Here is a 21,227-nt window from a genome sequence, read left to right as displayed (position 1 = left end):
CTTGATTTGCACATCGGAATGTATTCATTTGAGCAGAAGGGGCCACTGCCAAAGGAGGACACAAACAGCAATTACTGTCTATCTATAAAAGCAAACACTGGTCTTCCTAATGTATACCTAGCTCATTTTTCAAAAATCCTTTATCGGATCTATTTCCTATAGACAATGGAGTACTGTGCTGCTTAGATTTTTAAAAATGAGCAACTGCTCAACTAACAGCCGTACCTAAAACATAAAGAATCCTTCAAGAGGTAGTAGGTGGGTACTTATAAGAATTGGAGCCACAGAATCAGAGCCATTAAGCAAATAAATTACTTCATGAGATTTATGATAAACAATACACTATTTCTGAAGAAGTTTAAAGTAGAAAAGAAATGTCATATAAAATAAATGAAAGAGAGATTTTAATAAAAAAGATTATTCCCTGCAGTATCCTTTAAGACTTCCTTCTTATCTGTTTTTCTTCTCTTTGATTTCTAAATGGAGCTGCTTATCTATCAGATAAATAGCATCGTTTGTGCAAAAAACTATCTATTGAAGAGATAGAGAAAAATAAAATTACTGGATGGGATTCAATAGGTTTGTACAACTACTGGTGGGAATTAGTATATCCTTGAAGAAGGATATACATAATGGCTTCTAGTGAAATTAGTTTCCTAGTAGGTCCAGTCTGGCCCTTGTACACTAACTCATGACCAACACTACCTATGTTCTCTTAATACTCCCCGTGCCTGCATAAAGACATTGGCAGAGCTTTCCACTTCAATAGGATTTGATAGGACCTTGACCATTTCACTAGAAAAACCTTTTTCATGGTGTAGTGGTTTGGACATTGGACTACAACTCTGGAGACCAAAGTTCAGTTCCCCAATTGTCAATGGATGCCCACTGGGTGATCTTGGGCAAGTCATATACTCTCAGTCCCAGAAAACTACATGATAGGGTAACCATAAGTCAGAAATGGCTTGTGGGTGCACAACAACAACAACAGTTATTTGCATGTAAAGGAACAAACATGTTTTTATAGGGTCCCTAGGTTGATATTTTTGTTCAGGTGTTCAAGTTTCTAGATTAAGGAACAGTAAAAATAAGTTATTTGAAGACCTCATGCCAATGGATTTTTGTTAAAGCAATTATTCATTTGAAAGACCTGTTGCTTTCCTACACTGAAATTATATGTTCAATTGAGGTGGTATAAAATTATGCTCTTTGGAAAAGTTACAGCCCTTGGCTAGAGTATAGCTGTGACTCTGGACCTGCCACTCTCTGGTCTCAAAATCTTGCTATTTGGAGGCTATGTTGATAGTATTGGAGATTTCAGTTTGTGCTTTCTATTTGCTTCCTCCTTCTATGCTCTCCTACCGATAGCAATTCTTTAGGAACAGAAACGGTTGTGCCCATTAAGTAGAAGCCAATGTTGCTAGCTGCCATCCAACTAAACTGAAGACGAGGAGGAAAGGGGATACTAAGCAGTCACAAAAAGCCTTTGGGAAAAGAAGCTTCATAGAGGCATTGCTAACTGTGGGATATCTCTGCACTAGACGGTATGTCTACTCTCTACCTGGGAACAAGTCTGACTGAGCTAAAGGGGTTTTGCATAGATATAAATCTTCTGCTAGACTGCATCCCTGCATACTTATTTACATGATAATCAGTCCCACAGAATGCAAGAGGAATACTTGCATAGATTTTATTAGATTTTATTTTCATCCCTGTATACTGTATGCCTTAATCTAATTCTGTATTGTGCCCAGTCACATTCCACTTTTTAGCCTACATAGAACTGGTGACACAGTGTGTTAAAGCGCTGAGCTCCTGAACTTGCGAACCAAAAGGTCCCAGGTTCAAATCCCGGGAGTGGAATGAGCGCCCGCTGTTAGCCTCAGCTCCTGCCAATCTAGCAGTTCGAAAACATGCAAATGTGAGTAGATCAATAGGTACCGCTCCGGTGAGAAGATAACGGCGCTCCATGCAGTCATGCCAGCCACATGATCTTGGAGATGTCTATGGACAATGCCGGTTCTTCGGCTTAGAAATGGAGATGAGCACCAACCTCCAGAGTCGGTCACGACTGGACTTAATGCCAGGGGAAACCTTTACCTTTACTAGAACTGATTATAAGCCTAGCTTATTACTCCTGTGATACAGAAGTTTTCTTCTCAGACACAATAGCATTTGGCTATTCTGTGAGAGCACAGGTCGAGGTCAGTCTGTCCCGCTGGTGTGACTTGTTCATCAGATGACTGATTGACAGGATTTTACCTTTATCTTATATCAAAGCACTCACTGTGCTTTTAAAAGCAGCCAAAGTAAGGCAGATTAATAAAGAGTTCACCTCTGGCTGCAAGGATCAGTGCAAAAATGACAAAATGTAAAATCTACATGAAAATCTGACAAAAGGCAAGCAATGGACAAGAAGTTTCTCATAGGATCCAGTGCTTTGAAAGCACTCACTTTTAAGCTAAATCAAGGCAGTCAAAACCAATACTGTACACATATTTAGGCCAAAGAAAAGGGCATTGGGCAAGAATACAAAGCACCTGTGTTCCTCAGCCGAAGCTTGTTTAGCTATAAAAGAAAACCTGCATACATAATGAAATTGCAGACCTACTTATGTAACTTATGGGGTTATACAATTATTTATGGCCTTATAAAATTACATACCTGCTAGTCATAATGTTCTGTTCTAACAATTTCCTGGATTGAAAAGCTCTTTCAACTGGCTATTACTGAAAATATAGGGTGGATATCAAGGTGCATGTTGACTGCATGGTAATTGATCTCTCCCCCTTCCTTCTGCCCAGTTCAGGGATGGCATCCACTGTTACAATTTCTCATACACTGAGAAAAAGAAAAAGAAAGAAAGAAAGAAGTAAAAAAATCAGTCCTGTAACAAATATCTTAAGGAAAGGAGGCAGTGTATGAGAAATTGTAACAGTGGATGCCATCCCTGAACTGGGCAGAAGGAAGAGGGAGAGATCAATTACCATGCAGTCAACATGCACCTTGATATCCACCCTATGTTTTGGTTGAAACAGTTGTGTAGTAAAATGTCTTAAATCTACAACCATCAATTAAGAAAAAGTGTGGCAACTTTTGGAGCTCCCTTGGGGTTTCAATGTCCAGCCAAAGCCTTGTCACCAATTTTTAGTAGTGCAGCAGTGGAGGGTGAAGTAGGGGGAGTTTTTAAAACAAAGTATGTTGGAAAAATATGCCATGCATTTAGTATTATTTGTGTTTCTGAAGAGTTTTGGAAGTGCTGATCATAATGAAACCATGGTACCTTCTGTTGTTTATTTCTGCATTGGAATATTTTGGCCACACTGTTCAGGTGTTTGGCCACAGAGAACCTATGACTTGGTGATCAGAAGTCCACTGAAGCTTTGGTATCAATAGAAACTATTGGCTTCCCAGTGAGAAGGTTGAATAATCCCTTCAGGATTGTAGTCAAAGCTTTAAAGAAGCTCTCCAGGTTGCTGAACACAATGTCTAAAATAAATTCAGAAACTTGAATGGCTGCATTGAAGTTCCAAGTTAAACTTGGAATGGCCCATTGTCCCTCTGAAATGGACCCCACCAACCACCATTGTGTGGTCCATATGATATGGTTCTGCACTGCTGGCATCTCATGGCTGCTGCCAACATAAAACAATATAGACCATCTCATGTTGGAATTATGGGGTGCCTTGATGCATCATTTATATTTTTTATTAAAAAAGCAAAGCTTAGCAAAGCTAAACTTAGTTTAGTTTAGTTTAACTTAATTTAGCTTAATTTGGTAATAATAGTAGATGGGTTTTAATTTTTTGCCCTAGAAAATATTCCCAAAACAGCAGGGTAAAATTCACACATTCCAGAGACAATGTTCACACAGCTTTAGGATTTCAGTATCATAATTGTTTATACACTAAAGGGCATTGCTATCAATTACAACACTATCTTGTGCTTATGCAAATAGATAAAATGTGACAGAAAGCCCAAGGAAATCTTCCCTGTCTTTCCAAACACTCAAACACACACATCCACACTGTGGCTAAGGCTCTATATGTAAAGACAAGCATGTAAAAATCCTCTGTTCTGTCTTCTTTCTTTTTTAATGTAGGACTCAGCTTTGTCCTGTAAAGAGAGTCAAGGGAGGCATCCAGCTATGTTCTCATAGCTGGATAGTAAAACCATTTGTGAGATCTTCCAAAGGTTCTCTATAGATTCTACAGGATAATGTTGTCATTGTGTGTAAGGCTACAGAGATAAACCTGTATATTCTATTATGTTGTCTGGGCTCGTCCCCAAGTAAGCTGCTCCGAGTCCCCTTGGAGAGATGGAGGTGGGGTACAAAAATAAAGTTGTTGTTGTTGTTGTTGTTGTTGTTATGTTTTTGCCACCCCAACCAATATAGAGCCATGTCAGAGGGTCCCTGCAGAAGCAAGATGAGGCTTAAAGTGTTGGAGGTAATTGCATGAGGAAGATAGTTTATCTCTTCTTCGCCAATGAACATAAAAATACATACTTGGTTCTACACTAGTATATGGTACTAATTGAATGCCAACCACAATTTCTGGAGTTCAGAAACATCAGGTGATTGAATTGAATATTCCTAAAAAGAAAATGAACTAGCTTACACATATGATTCAGGTTACAATAGAGGAACAAGTAAGAAGCAGAGCCTAATCCATTGGCTCTATTGAGAAGCCATATCCATCTCGATCCTCGTTTTCTGTTTCCATGGAAGCTGGTCTTTATAACAATATTGCAAACGTAAGTGCCAGTTGCTGGGTATGCTTGCTTTCCTCTTCCCTCCTAATCTTTTTCTTAATTGCATCATGTCTTTTGGACTGTAGGTTCAACAGCAAGCTAAAGTGCTATAAATAAAATGAAAAAAAAACATTCAGCCATTTAAATGTTGTAAGGCAATTGCTGTTTACTTCAATCAATGATTCATTTCTAATCACCAGGGTGAGGGGCCAATCCAGCATTTTAATGTACTGTTATGTATTTGCAATACATAGATTGTTTCTCAATACAGTATTAAAGAGCAGGGTTTCCCATTCTGTGATCCCTGCCTACATGATGCATTGCTATTTCTATACTACGTAGAATGCACTTTTCTGTAATAATGCCATTTTATGATCACCATGGCCTATATCCAACCCAACTAGAGTAGACTTATGGATTCTATTGGAACTTGGGAGGTAAAACACTTATATGAATCTCATTGATTCTGTGGATCTACTATAGTGGAGTCTAACAATTTCATTCGGGCTTTGTATTAGACCTTCCTGAATGAAATTATTAGTCTCTACTTACCTCTTGGAGACCTAAGACTCATTTGATCTTAGAAGCTAAGCAAGGTCAGACCTAGTTAGTATTAGAGGATTACCAACAAATATCAAATGCTCTAGGCTATATTTCAAAGGAAGGAAATGTCAAATCATCCAAATTTTGAAAATCATAGGGTTCCCAGAATTCAATAAACTAGTTGAGGGCACAGACACAGCAGAACTCCAAGAATCCCTTGATCAAAATGGCTTAGTTTCATGCTCTGCACAGGCCTTTTTTGAGCTGGAAATTCAGTTCTCTTGATTACAGCTGCAGTCTTCAGGACACTTTCACACTTCTGTGTGACCTTGCAGCATTTCCAGGGAGCAAAAGTCATCAGCAATAAAGTGGCTTAAAATAATTAGAGTGTGACTAATTTTGTTGTCACACTGCTTCTTTTAACCCAGGCTTCTACAAAGTAAACAACTGGGCACCCTTTAAAATATCTTGTCCTTGAAGGTAGCTGCAGGGTGAAATCCACCCAGCGGCTTATTGAGCATCTTCCGAGGTAATTCAGCTGCTTTAACAGGTCCCATGGGATTGCATTGGCTTCGAGTAGCTGTATTTGTACTAATTATGAAATAAGACAGAACATATAGCTCTAATCACTCATTTTAAGGGCTCTACAAGATTAGACAAAGCCGAGCTACTATTTGATAAGTTTTTTTCCCACCACAAGAGGCAAAGGATACAAAAAACATGTAAGATTATAATGAATTGATCTCAATGTGTAATGTCTCTACATTCATCTTCCCAAGCCCCAGCTGTTTCATGCAATGACACTGTCTTCATTTAAGCAGTATAAGAACCTACTGATTTCATGAACTTAAAATATTTCCCTGATCTTCCCAAGTCCCTCAAATGGGTTCACATCAGGAGCTCTTGCCATCAACCTGCATCAGGATGACACAACAGAGGTGATGAATTATATTAATGCAACTCTACATGATATGGCAGCATTCTGTCCCATTTACTGTGCTGGCTAGAGCTGGTAGGATTTGCAATGGTAAAGCATTTGGGGAGACCACACATTGTTAACTACAAATTAGATTTTTTTATCATGTCAGATGCGATTTGGGAAGCTGCAAGTTGCTTCTAGTGTGAGAGAATTGGCTGTCTGCAAGGACGTTGTCCAGGGGATGCCTAGGTGTTTTGATATTTTTACCATCCTTGGGGAGGCTTCTCTCATGTCCCCACATGGAGCTGGAACTGACAGAGGGAGCTCATTCGTGCTCTCTCCAGGTTGGTTTCGAACCGGCAACCTTCAGGTCAGCAACCATCCTATAGATAAACACGATCCTTTCCATCACAATTCACTTCCTGCCAGCCTACCAAACATTTGCTAACCTTTTCACTCAATGAGATCCCCACATGAGTACATGCTGAGAAAGAGAATGATGTAGTGGTGAAAGAAATGTAGATCCAACCAACAATCCAGGTCTCGTCCTAACTCTGGCCACATCCACCTAGCTGTAAGCTTACTTTGCCACTTATCTGCTATTGCATATGGGCATCATAGACAAAATCGTTCCCTATGAACAAAGATGGGTGCAAGCCCCATAGAAATCATAGGTTATTTTAGTAGACATTAATGGGAATGAACTGTAAACTGAACATCTTCCTAAAACAGCATATTTCCATCACCAAGTGCATCCTGCTTCTGATTAAATCATCATTAGAAAGTCATTTGAAGTCTTAGTGACATCTTTTGATATTTCCATGCCATAGTGTTCAAGGGCTGCTGTGATTTTGCAATGTGATTTTATATGCTTTTATGGTTTTAACCTGGATTGTTTTAATATTAATATTGTTTAATACTGTTTTAATATTTGTATATTTGTATATTTTAAGTTGTATTGAAATGCTTTTAGATGTGAGCTGCTTTGAGTCTCTCTATGGATATGCGTAGGATATAAACACAAACATAACAACAACAACAACAACAACAACAACAACAACAACAACATTTATCTCTAGGTGAATCCCGATGCCCCGCTCTCCCCACAATCATAATAAAGGGATGGAATGGAGTGGCCTAAGATATAAAGTGGGGCATCATTTTGTAAACATCACTAGCATACAAATATAATGCTGGATTTTTTTTCTTATGCTTTCTTCAGATGGCATCTCTGAACCGAAAAAGTGTCTTAAAACAAATCTTATCAAGCAAGGATAAGAATGATGTGCAATGTTATTGATTGCATTCTTTTCACCATTCTGTCCCTGATGTGCTCTCACCACAGCCTTTTTCTTTCATCTTTAATACATAACATCTTCTGTTTGGATCAAAGCACCATGTTTTACCCTTAATACGTTATTCTCCTCTTCACCCAAAAGCTCACTGTTGAAATACATACATAAACGAAATACATGCTGTGCTGGACAATCTCATTCAATCCATATTTTCATATATATCTCTATCTATCTATCTATCTATCTATCATCTATCTATCTATCTATCATCTATCTATCTATCTATCTATCTATCTATCTATCTATCTATCTATCTATCTGTCTGTCTGTCTGTCTATCATCTATCTATATCTCAAAATGGTTTATTTATATAAAACAGCATTAAATTAAAATGGCATATATAAACTTTATGTATTCTATAGTAAAAATGACAGTACAGGAAGGCATAATATGACGACTTCTCAATCAGAAATTATGATTGGTATATATTTGAACTTCCATTGAATGTTATCTTTATTTAATTTCTATTAACTGCCTATTTCAACTCTCTCTCTCTCTCTCTCTCTCTCTCTCTCTCTCTCTCTCTCTCTCTCTCTCTCTCTCTCTCTCTCTCTCTCTTGCTTTCCCCATCCTATCTAATCTTGTCTTCACCAAGGTAACAAATATGGCCTAGTTCTTCTTAACATGAACAAAGGCCCCTTCTACACTGCCATATGATTCAGTTTATCAAAGCAGATAATTCACATTATCTGCTTTGAACTGGATTATATGAGTCTACACTGCCATATAATTGCATTCAAGGCAAATAATCTGGATTTTATATGGCAGTGTAGAAGGGGCCAAAGGATTTCTCATTGATCAGCAATGTTAATTTGGATGTTTCAGACAGTTCATACATTTTGACCAACCTATCCTTTTGTGGTCTTTCCATCTTTACACATACAAAATTATCACAGCTGCAATCATACATTTAACCATTCTTCCTTGCTCATTCCCAACAAATATCATTTCGGTCTTTTCTGTAATTATATATTTTAAATGTTTTCTGCCATCATGTGTATTTCAATCCAATATTTCTGTGCTTTGTCATATGGCAAAATATCCCTGACCAATATAATTTTATATATCATTTTAGAACCTTTAAAATGATGTCTAAATAATTATAGGAATTATTTCTATTTATACACATAATTAGACTGGATGCTTTTGGTTGGAAGAAAATCCTAGCTTTCTATGTAGAATCTAATCTACTTTCTATATTCATGGATTCTGTAACATTGGACAACCATCCGCAGCTTGAATATATTTTTAAAAAACTTAAACAATAAATCTTTATTTTACCATGTTATATAATGAACATAATTTTACTAAGCCCTTGTCACATCTATGGATTTTGGTATCCATGGACGTCCTGGAATCAAACCTCAGCAGATATCAAAAGCCCACTTTGTAATGCTTTTCCCATTTTGCTGAGAGAGCCAGTGTGGCATAATGGTTTGAGTGTTGTACTATGGTTGGATCTACACTGTCATATAATGCAGTTTCAGAATCCAGATTAACTACATTGAACTGGATTATGAGTCCACACTGTCATATAATCCAGTTTGGTGCAGTTAATGTGGATTCTGATATTGCACCATATATCAATTTAGATAGGGGCCTTTGACTCTGGATACTGGGTTCAAACCACCTGTACAGCCATGTAAATCACTGGGTGACTTTGGCCAAATTCCACTCTTTCGGTCTTAGGTTTGCCAAGAGACACAACTGCAGGCACACAATACACGTTTTGCTGAGCAATTATACCTGTTGTTGCTATACAAAGCACCACAATTTTTAATATTGTCTTATTTTTTTGTTCCCATTCTCCTTTCCTGTCTATGCATTGTTTCCTGCTTTAGTTTAGGGTCTGATGCTACAGTAATACAAAGTGCAGGAGGCCAGTATGTATGATAATATCTATTCTTTAAGTCATGGGGTGGCAGCCACCATTCTGGAAAATGTTTCTGTGCAGCCAGAGCTTGGGGAAAAATATTTCTTTATCACCCCTCCCTGCATTCTCCAGTCAGATCAGACACTGCTTGTGTAGAGGGACTCTCCTCATGCTAGCTGTGTGATTCTAGAAATATCAAAAAAGTAATATTTCCATGCTCTAGCTTTATTATGTAAACCCAAGGTTTTTTTGTTGACACTCACCCTCAAATAAGGAATGGGGGAGATATGTAGAAAACTGCCTGAACTGTGAGACAAACCATTTTACTATTTTTACTATATGCCAGGAACTACCATGAGAAGAAATATAAAGCAGTCATTTGGAGGAAGTTGTTTTGCTAGTATGTTCTCCAATTCCAGCTATCATTTAGGGCCAGCACTTCCATTAGGCTGAATGAGGCAGTTGTCACATGATAGGAAGCAGCAGCAGGATATTAGAAGAGAAGGTAGCTTACCACCTTCAAGTGCTACTATTTAATGAATTAGTCAATCAATTCCCATCTTACCACCAACACAGGCTTCAAGGCAACAAGTTAAAATGAAGCATAGCTTTGAACAAAATAGTCCCACATTACTGTCAAGATTAATTTACCAGTCTTTTGTTGTGTACCTTCAGATCATTTTTGATTTATAGTGACCCTGGGGTAAACTTATCTCGGATATGTCAGGGCAAGGTCTGTTCACAAAAGTTTGGCTTCTGCTTTCCCCTAAGGCATGAGAAGAGTGACTTGCTGAAAGCCATCCAGTGCATTTCCATGGCTGATCAGGTATTTGAATGCTGCTCTCCCAGAGTCCCAATACACTACTTGCAGCGCTCTCTGGACCATCCTCCAAAAAATCAGGTGCCCTGACAAATTTGTGAACATCCTTCGGCTCCTCCATGATGACGTGATGGCAACAGTCTTAGACAGCAACGGTCCCAAAGTGACAATTTAAGGTGGAATCAGGTGTCAAGCAGGAATGTGTTATTGCCCCTACCTTATTTTCCATCTTCATCGCTATAATACTTCACCTTCTTGATGGGAAGCTTCCCATCGGAGTGGAAATCATCTATCGGACAGATGGCAAGCTATTTAACCTCAGCAGTCTGAAAGCCAAAACCAAGGTCACCACAACATCTACTAGAGAACTCCAATATGCTGATGACAATGTAGTCTGTGCGCATTCAGAAGAAGACCTACAAGTCATTCTAAACACCTTTGCAGAAGCATACAAGAAGCTTGGCCTCTCACTGAACATCGAGAAAGCCAAAGTACTCTTCCAACAGGCACCAGCTAAACCCTCTGCAATGCCAAGAATACAACTTAATGGGGTAACATTAGAAAATGTCGACCATTTCCGCTACCTTGGCAGCCACCTCTCCACAAAAGTCAACATCGACACTGAAATACAATACCGCCTGAGCTCTGCGAGTGCAGCATTTTTCCGTATGAAGCAGAGAGTGTTTGATGACTGGGACATCCATTGAGATACCAAGGTGCTTGTTTATAAAGCCATTGTCCTCCCAACCCTGCTCTACGCCTGCAAAACGTGGACGGTCTACAGACATCACACCAAACTCCTAGAGCGTTTCCATCAGCGTTGCCTCAGAAAAATCCTGCAAATCTCTTGGGAAGACAGGTGACAAATGTCAGCGTGCTGGAAGAAGCAAAGACCACCAGCATTGAAGTGATGCTCCTACGCCATCAACTCTGCTGGACTGGTCACGTTGTCCGAATGCCCAATCACCATCGCCCAAAGCAGTTACTCTACCTCGAACTCAAGAAAACGGAATGTTGGTGGGCAGGAAAAGAGATTTAAAGATGGGCTTAAAGCCAACCTTAAAAACTGTGGCATAGACATTGAGAACTGGGAAGCCCTGGCCCTTGAGCGCTCTAACTGGAGGTCAGCTGTGAACAGCAATGCTGAGGAGTTCGAAGAGGCACGAATGGAGGGCTTAAGGGAGAAACGTGCCAAGAGGAAGGAGCATCAAGCCAACCCTGACCGGGACTACCTTCCACCTGGAAACCAATGTCCTCATTGCAGGAGAACATGCGGGTCAAGAATAGGTCTCTTTAGTCACCTACGGAGCCACCCCCAAGACCCCACAACTGGAAGACCATCATCTTTGGCCTATGAGGGATCACCTAAGTAAGTACAATACTTAACTACTATAAGCTGCTATCTATTCAATCTAATAGTCTGGTCAACTTTTATACATTAAAGAATGAAGGAACTGTCTTGTTTCTCAGACAGCAAAATGTCTTGGGCCATCCCAGCCACTGGTGCTATGTGCCTTGAATTCCTCATCCCAAAGGCCAGGAGCCCAAAAGACAAAGACCAGGTCCATGGCAAAACTGCTGCGCTTGCTTGAGAGTTATCCAGCCAATGCATTCAAGCTAGCACCAAGACCAAGAGCTGGTCAGAGTCTGATATTACCTAAGAAAAGTATTTTAGCTGGCCTTGTTGGAACATGCGTTCATAATGCATCCATGAGCTCTGGACACAAAGTATAATAGGCTTAGACATGAAAGGCCTCATGCTATCAAACAGGCATGGTGCTATCTGGTTGAGTTGTGGATGTGTACTCATCACTGTTTTATTCCTGGATTTGTGGGAACTGGTTATGGAGAGCTTTGGAGAAATGTGAATGATTAAGGTGCCGTCATTTGCCAGATCTTCACTCTCTTGCTTTCAGGAGTCTTCCAAGGTAGTGGTTTCAGGATATTTGTCATGCTCTAAAGTACGATTCCCATCCCATTTGTGGCACATATGCTGGAACTGGCAGTGGAGACCTCTTCTTCTCGGGTGGTTTCATTCATTTCCTAAGATGGGAATGTGATATTCAGCCAAAGAATGACATTCCAAAGCTTTGTGTACAGGGAGGGAATAAACTTCGTAGATCTCTTCCTGGATTTCTATTTTTAATATAATGGGATATTCATTGACTATATTTATGTACCTTCTCATGACATAATGGCTTTAGCACACCCACCAGGATTTGCAAAAAAGAAAGAAGGGGAATAAGGCTTATTTAAAACAATATTTACATAGGGTACTCAGTAAATATATCAACTCAAAATGACTGTTGTATCTGCTAATTTATTTTATTTTCAAGCTTGGATTTCACTCACTAATTTCTGTTTACTCTTGAGCATGCCAGCTCACTAAGCCAGCTGGAACACCATTGCATATTATGGTTTGACTTAACTTGGATGCTACAGGGTACCAGATTGTTCAATGTCATGGAGAAATAATAGGCCCGTCGCGTCCCAGGTTTAAATATATAACATCTATATATCTGTGTTAGTTTTACAGGTGCTTTTGTGCTCTTCTAAAATGTGGCAAGAAATCCATCGCTTCCAGCAACAAATGTTCTTCAAGGTCGACTCGAGTGTGTCGCAGCATCCGGAAACAGGACAACTTCACATTTGTTGCTGCTTCAGCAGGACCACCTTCCTCGGAGCACCAGGATGCAATTCTTAGCATCCAGAATCCAGAGCCCCCCACGGACAACAGCCCCAAGGCAAAACAAAGAGTTTTGCTCGTAGCTCATTACAGTGTTTGAGCAGAACAAAAACTTTCTTTCCTTTTTTGAACTGAGGAGGAGGCAGAGATGAACAAAGAAGGGAACATTGCATTTTGTGAATTCCTAACTCTACAATGAATAAGTAATGCAAACAGGTGTCATCTGGGGCACAGATAATCTGCTGTGTAAAATACTGTGAGCCAGAAAAGACCACAATAGAATCTTTGCTAAAGATTGCTTGGGTGTCCTGAAGGTCCTTCTAAATGTCCTATGAAAAACTTAAAAAAAAAAAAGAGTTAAAGATGTTAGTAGCATTTGATAGGGAGCATGAGTAGCCAGCTTCCAGGACTATTAAACATTTGGGACTTGATCTGGATCAGTGCTACTTCATGTTCTGGGATGCTTCCCACCTGACTAAATAAAGAATAATTCATATAGGGCTGCAGGGACTCTGGAATGTACCCAGCATGCCATTAGTTCTGGACTTGTAGCAGGGGTACCCTTGCCAAAATGGCTTGCCAATACTGAAGCTGATAAATTGAATATCTTAGGTTATTCTTCTATAAAACTAGCAATTTCAAATCGATTAATCAAGAGTTCTTATTGGATAGGGAGAGAAATGAACTTCTTTATAACTTACTCTATTCTAGCCGGCCGTTTCCTTTCAGCATGAACTATATCAACAGTTGTCCAAAACACCCAATAATTTTCAATTTCTATGGATAGATTTTTAATTAAATTTTGACTGAAACCTTTACTAGACATTTGACACTGTTATACACAGTACTGAATATTTTATGATGAATTCATATCTAAGCTCAACATATTGCCTTTTTAAAGACAGCAGTAGGCTACTGCAAAATAAAACAAACTGCTGGAAAGAAAGTGGGTTGGGAAAATTGTGCAACTGCAATTTAAAAGGGGAAATTATAGAGATATCATAAAGAAATGTTAAAGAATAAAGATTAAGTAGAAACATTTATTTTGCCCTAGCCATAAATAAACAAATGTTATATTTAAGAAACTCCATTTGATCTGCCATTATAAATACATTCTCTCACACATATAACATTACAAAGATTTAGACACTTTTCTTGGAATTTGAATATTCTTGCATTTATGGATATCAAGTGGAATCAAACCAGGCTATGGGCAATTTATTGTAATTCATTTGAAATGCAAGCAGAATGCAGTTAACCCTGAATTGACTAATGCTGGCTATGTTCATCTGTATTTTCTTCTTCAAATGGAAGACATGGGCATTGTTTGGCATATCCAGCATGCATTTTACTAAATGTGGAAATCTGAACTAAGCATATGCAGTGACAATCTACTTCTACAGTACATATGCATACTTTCATAATGACAAAATCAAAAGAACTATTAACATACTATCCAACTCATTCTACCCTTTCATTCTTTATGCCAAGGATTCCTTGCCTGGTGGAGAAATTTACTTTGTGAATCAGCAGTTCAGTTTGGAGAGAACTATGTTTCGGACTGTCTCGACAATCATATTTTTATATCATTGTAAGGTATCCTAATCCTGCAAGATTGTATTTCCTTGTTTATTAATTAGATTTATGTCACATTTTTCAACCAATGAGGTAAGTGTCCATTTTATCCACACAACAAGCCATGGAAGTAGGCCATGCTGAAAAGCCTGCAAGCATGCATCCACATTTAGAATGGATGTAGTTTGATACCACTTTAACAGCCATGGCTCAATGTGATGGAATCCTGGGATTGGCAGTTTGATGAGGCACCAGCATTCCTTGGCAGAGAAGGCTAAAGAACATGCAAATTTACAAATTGTAGTGCAGCTGGTTAATCACCAGCAGCAATCATTGCTGACCGGAAGGTGGCAAATTCAAAGCCCGAGTTGGATTGAGCGCCTGACTGCCAAATAGCCTAGCTTACTGTCCACCTAAGCAGTTCAAAAACAGCTGCAGCTGTGAGTAGAGAAATTAGGGACCGCTTAAGCAGGGAGGTTAATTTAATTTATGACACCATAAAACTGCTGGCGATCAAAGTGCAAGGAGGAAATACTATGATCAAAAAGGACTCCGCATCATGACACGACAGATCCCCCTGTGGCCAGAATCGAGCATAATCTCCAGAAGCCAAAATTAGAAAATGTTGAATTACCGCTACCTGTCTATATGGGTTGTATGTGTAAAAAGGGCATTGAATGTTTGCCATGTAAATGTGCATTGTGATCCACCCTGAGTCCTCTTTGGGGTGAGAAGGGTGGAATATAAATACCGTAAATAATAAATAAATATATAGGTATAATTCCATCACATTGAGCCATGGTAGTGAAAACAGAGTCAAACTGCATTTATTCTACACTATAGATGCACCCCAAGTAAGCCAGTGCATTTTATGGCTCATCAAATACTTGAATCTTCCAAGTCCCACTGCAACAGTATAACAACTTTTCCATATTGACACTCACTAGTGCTTGTGAGATTTGTTGGAACCAGTCAGAAACTGTTCTAAAATAATCCTAGATAGGCACACATTGTCTGAGAATTCCTTATATGTACAAGAAAACTCAGCAGCAACATGGCAGCCCCATTTCACTAGATGTAGGACACTGCGTGAAGCTCTGTCTTTCCTTCATGATTACTATTTGCTCAAGCCTGAAGAAAATGAAAATGAAACCCCTTAACCACCATACAAATTCCAAAATTCTTACTTCATACTTTGCAATTCCTGACTTGATGACTGGATTTCTTTATGACTGGCAATCACACAACTTTTTAGCACACTGAGTCCTCTTACTTTAAGATCAGTTATGTTTAAACAAAAGGGGAGTACATTGTTCAACAGATAGGTGTATAGAATTTATTTACACGGTTACAATAGTTTAGTGCTGCTTTTGCTATCAAGCATGAATCCTACAGAATCTTGATATTTGTAACTTGGTAGGTACTTCAAATTCTCTGCTTGAGAGTTCTGATGCATTCCTCTGAATAACAGAGTGCCCTTCCAAACAGGCCCGTATCCCAAGATCTGATCACAGGTTTTCTGTTTTAAACTGGATTATGTGAGTCCGCACTGCCAGATAATCTGGAATAAACAGAAAACCTGGGATCAGATCCTGGGATATAGGGCCTGTCTGGAAGGGCCCAAAGCTAGAGATCTCCAGCAGGAAATTCTGAGTACAGGAGAACTAAAAAAATCAGGACTCCATAGGATGCAGTACAATGATATTGAAGTAGAGTGTATATCCAATTTGTGAATTCCTTCATTCTGAGAAGAAAGAACAAAACTTGTGGCACAAGGTCATTTTGTCCTTATTTACAATTGAAGAATTAAGACTTAAACACCCTCTTCCCCAAACCATGAATAATAATGTGATGTACAATATGCCAGTTTCAGACGTGGCTTCCTGATTTCAGCTTTGTAGCACAAGAACAATTGTATGAACTCTTGGTGAGGGCACCTCCAGCTCATATTCTGAAGAAAATGTTGTGGTAATCTCTGAGCGGTTAGACTCAATTTAACCCTCTCTGGGGAAGATTCCACCAAAAATATAGCAGAGTAGCAAAAGCAGACTTTCAAACAGCAGATACTTACACGTGGTGAGCAAAGAGAAGCCTTTTTCTGTTAGGATGGCAATGGATTGCAGAGGCTCAGTAAAAGTTCAAAAAGCACTTATTTAGGTAAAAAGAATTCCATTGTATATAGGAAAGGTTTAGGAGCTGTCTAGCTCTTTAGGCTAGTTTCTAAGGTAGATAAGATAGGTAAAAATAACAAACATCTAGATAGTTACATCTTGCCTGGAGGGACAGCAAGATGCTGTTGTTAGCTTGAAGGACAAAGAGGAAGAGAGTGAACCAAAATGGTTCCGACCTCATGGTCCAGTTTATTGGGGCCATTCTGACCAATGGGAAGTTAGTGTCCCTGACGATTCACATTTCTACTAACATCAAAGTAAGGGACTTGACGTAAACAGGGTAGAAAGAGGGGAAACACAGTAAAGCCTAACTAGGCATGCTTTGGATACAGAGAAAGGATTCCCTCCATCTAATCCTATCATCTATCTAACTACATTTAGACTTGAGTAGTCCAGGATGATTCCCAACAGAAAATACAAAGGTCTTTGAGTATCTTCATGCAAGGTCATGGAGTACTTTCTCAGTGGACAACCGTTGTTCAATCCTGAAAAAGATGAGACAGCAGCTTTTTATTTGCAAGATAGTTGTAAGAGAAATGAGAAAGAAATTGAGCCAATTGATGCAACTGATGAAACTAGCTGTAAGGACAGTGAGTCCACTTTCTGTTTTATGGTTATAGTATTTTGTTTGCAGCTTCCATACATTATACATGTGTTATCTCTATGCTGGTCTCAAGTTCAGCACTGGGAAAGCCCTTGCAGAGTAGCTTCACTAGATCCACAGTGAACGGATGAATTGGTAACTCCCAACACATATTCTGAATGAAGAAATGTTATAGGCTAACAACACCTTAGAACAGGTTTGGAGAATACCCCAGATAATGTTGTATCGCCATCTCCATTGGCTGTGATGGCTAAAATAACTGGGAGCAGCAATTCCAATGTCAGGAGAGCCAGATGATGGTAACTCAAAACTGGATTCTTCATGTTTTCATGCTTCTTAGACCAGCCTCCCAAAAATAACCATAGTTTCACATGTATGTCAAGAAGAAGTGATAAAACTGTCATATTTGTGGGTTTTAATAGGGGACCCCAGCAGCCATTTCTTTTAGTTATTTCAGCACTATTTATGTCTTTATTCATTTTATACCATACATTTTTTTTTTTGCAATATGGGACCCAAGGTAGTTTACTATATGTGTGTTTACAGTAGAAGTATTAAGAAATTGTCTAATGTAAATGTATTTTAAAAACCTAAATGGATAAAGCATTGAAACCTATTTTAAAAGAATGTAAAAATATTTAAAATGGGTCTAACAGATTAAGATCAAATTCTAGCATACCCCATAAAAAAAAACCCTTTGCACAACTAGTTAAAAGTGGATGGTGAAATTAAACATTCTTGCCTACTGGCCTCTCATGGGAGGGAATTTCATAGTTCAATGTAATCTAAAAAGCAAATGGAGTAAATTAATTCTATCATACTTTGGACATTACAGGAAATGACATGGCTTACTGAAATCATGATAATTCACAAAAGACTATAGGAAAAGAGATAGACTACATTACGAACCATGCATATGGACTGACCCAATAAAGAAAGTCACAGACCTGGTTTTTAGGACTTAGCAGGACTGTTAACAATTACGAATATTCAAGATCTTTCCTTAATTTAATTGCCACAAATAATAGGCAATGTTATGGCAAATAAAAACAACAAATGCATTGTATGGGCTTTATTTATATGGATGCAACACACTTCAGTTGTACTGTCAAACTGGTTTGTCATGTTTCTATGGACCCAGAAAACATTATAAACTGAACTTTCCTTCAAAGAAATCTGGTCTCTGGTCTCAACGGTAAATTTAAAGTAAAATTGTAATGCAATTTATATGTATTACTGTTCTTTTCACTGAAAGTCTCCTTTATGTTTGTTTAATTGTACATCTTTTAAAATAGTTTTATTCTCTCTCTTTTTTAAAACTTACATGGAATTTGTCATCATTTTGATAGATGCCCACTATTGCTTAACACAAGGCATGCTTACAGCCCAGGGTTTAAGCAGTAAATCTGAAATAGGTACCAGTAAATGGATTGTGAGGTGCTAACATGGAGATTACTAGATTCCCCAACTTGGCACTTTCTGAATGAGATGCACTATAAATCCTAGTGCCTGCAACTAGTATGACAACTGGCTTTGTCCAACACATTCAAAGTGTGTTAAGTTGGAAAGAGAGAGCTCAGATAGCAGGTACATATTCCTTTCAACATAAAGACTTGTGTCAATAGGAAGATCTTTAGAAAAGGGAAAATTTTGGGGAGACAATTCATATATCACTGTTTAAATATTCTGCTTTAGATTTTAAAGTACAGTATACCATTATTTAGTTGATGGATTATGGTTCATTATGTTAACTATATGTAACTGAAATCCCATGCACAATTACCTGGGAGTAAATCTCATTAAACTCAGTGGGACATTTCTCAGTTGAGGGCTGCATTATTTGTGTATTTTAAAAGCTGTTGTCTGGATGGTTTCCCCTTGCTTCTTTTCCTCATGATCCTTTGGTTGAACATTTTTTAAAAGCAGGTTTATTTAACGACAAAATGGTATTTTTGAATAAGCATGGTCCTTAAAATCCATGATTTTACATGAGTAGAATGTGTGCATTTTCTGTGATCTCTTTTCCCATGTAATGATAAAATTCAGCTTCAGTGTGCCTCTTTGAGCTGTTGAAAATGTTACAAAATGGCATTGTATGTGTTTTGCTTTTGATGAGAAACTATTGTTGGTCTAAAATCATGTCCATGTGCTTATAAAGAATACTTCTTATAAAAGAAATCTGTCAGCTGAGATTTTTCACTTCACAGGGGATGAAAACATATAAATGGATAAGGTCAGCAAAACTGTCTTGATGAATTAAGTTTCAGTTCTAAACATACCTACCTATGAGTTTGTAAGCCCCATTGAACTCAGTAGGATTTGTTTATGAGTTAACATGCACAGGATTCTGGAGTGAATCACTCAGAGCAAATATTTCAAAGACTTCATACGGTCGAAAAAATATTCAGTTGTTGAAAATCAGCACCTCAAAATGGAAGCAATTAAATAAAGTTTCTTTACAGAAAACATTGGGCATGCCGGCAGTGGTAGTGGATGACCTCTATGTCATATGGGGAGACATGGTCTTTTGGACAGTCTGGGCCTAAGCCACATAGGGCTCTATAGGTCATGACAAGCACTTTGAATTGTATCCTGAAATGTACTGGTATTCAATAAGGCTGTTTAACAAGGGAGTTAAACCCTCCCTGTAACTCACCTGAGTCAATGTTCTGGCTGCAGCATTTTTGACATTTTGTAGTTTACAGTCTCCAAAGCCAGCCCACACAGAGTGAGTTATAGTAATCCAAATGGGTTGCAATGAAGGCATGTGTCACCATGGCAGGATAGGTAAAGGTAAAGGTTTTCCACAGACATTAAATCTAGTCATGTCTGACTCTAGGGGTTGGTGCTCATCTCCATTTTTAAGCCAAAGAGCTGGCATTGTCCGTAGATGCCTCCTAAGTCATGTGGTCAGCACGGCTGCATGGAGTGCTGTTACCTTTCCGCCGGAGCGGTACCTATTGATCTACTCACATTTGCATGTTTTCAAATTGCTAGGTTGGCAGAAGCTGGGGCTAACAGTAGGAGCTCATCCTACTCTCCTGATTCAAACCACTGACATTTCAGTCAGCAAGTTCAGCAGCTCAGCGGTTTAATCCACTGCACCACCATGGGCAAGATAGAATGTCTCAAAAGAACAGCACCAGCTGATGCACAAGTTTTAATTATGCAGATGAACTCCTGGCCACTGCTGAAATCTGAAAACAGGCTCAGAACTTAATCCAAGAAAACATCCAAACTGCGAGCCTGAGATTTATGGGGGGGGGGGGTGTATCTCCATCTAGCACAGGCAGAGTCCCTATTCTTTCGACTGATCAGAAGCACCCCAGTCTTGTCTGAATTATATTTCAATGTTTTTATCCTCTTCCAGTCTGTTATAGCTTGAGTTTAGCACAGGAACAGGATGAAAGGAGTAATAAAACTGGCATTACTGATAATTCCTGATCCCCAAACTCCAGATAACCCTTCCTGGTAGTTTTATGTAACTGTTAAATAGTAGACTGACCCCTGTGGGATTCCACTTGTCAATAGCCAAGGAATCAAGCATGAACTCCCCAGTGAGTGCCTCACCCTGCGAGTGCCCCTCCAAGACAGAATGGAGCCACTGAAGAACAGACCCATTCTAAGGCTCATTCCAAAAATGCAACCCAGAAGGTTGTCATAGCTGATGGTCATGAAACCCACCGAGAACCAATGAGAACACACTCCCCCATCCAGGTACATCAGTACGTCATCCAGCAAGGTGACCAAAGATGTGTTTGTTCAATAACCAGTTATGAAACCAAACAGGAAAAATCTAGATAATTTGAAAGGTTAGAAATTGACTGATTATTATTATTCAAAATGGTAAGAGGTAAGGAAGCATTTTTAGTATCATCTTCAATAATAAAAATAGGTTTTTTGCATCACTCAAGATTTGCTGCAAGGAG

General features: G+C 38.8%; 1 protein-coding gene across 1 annotated transcript in view; it reads left to right on the top strand.

The window, feature by feature from the left end:
• The window catches only part of LOC100558074 (vertebrate ancient opsin), a 137,942-nt gene extending 118,466 nt beyond the window's left edge, over positions 1 to 19,476 (top strand). The window contains exon 4 of the mRNA XM_008106312.3: positions 12,791 to 19,476. Coding sequence (XP_008104519.1) covers positions 12,791 to 13,048 — 258 coding nt within the window. The 3' untranslated portion in view covers positions 13,049 to 19,476. The remainder of the gene's footprint in view (positions 1 to 12,790) is intronic.
• The last annotated feature ends 1,751 nt before the right edge of the window (positions 19,477 to 21,227 follow it).

The sequence above is a fragment of the Anolis carolinensis genome, chromosome 3, assembly GCF_035594765.1.
Source record: "Anolis carolinensis isolate JA03-04 chromosome 3, rAnoCar3.1.pri, whole genome shotgun sequence".
In the NCBI taxonomy this organism is placed as follows: Eukaryota; Metazoa; Chordata; class Lepidosauria; order Squamata; family Dactyloidae; genus Anolis; species Anolis carolinensis.
Note: the sequence above shows the minus strand (reverse complement) of the source record. Positions and strands in the feature narration are given on the sequence as shown.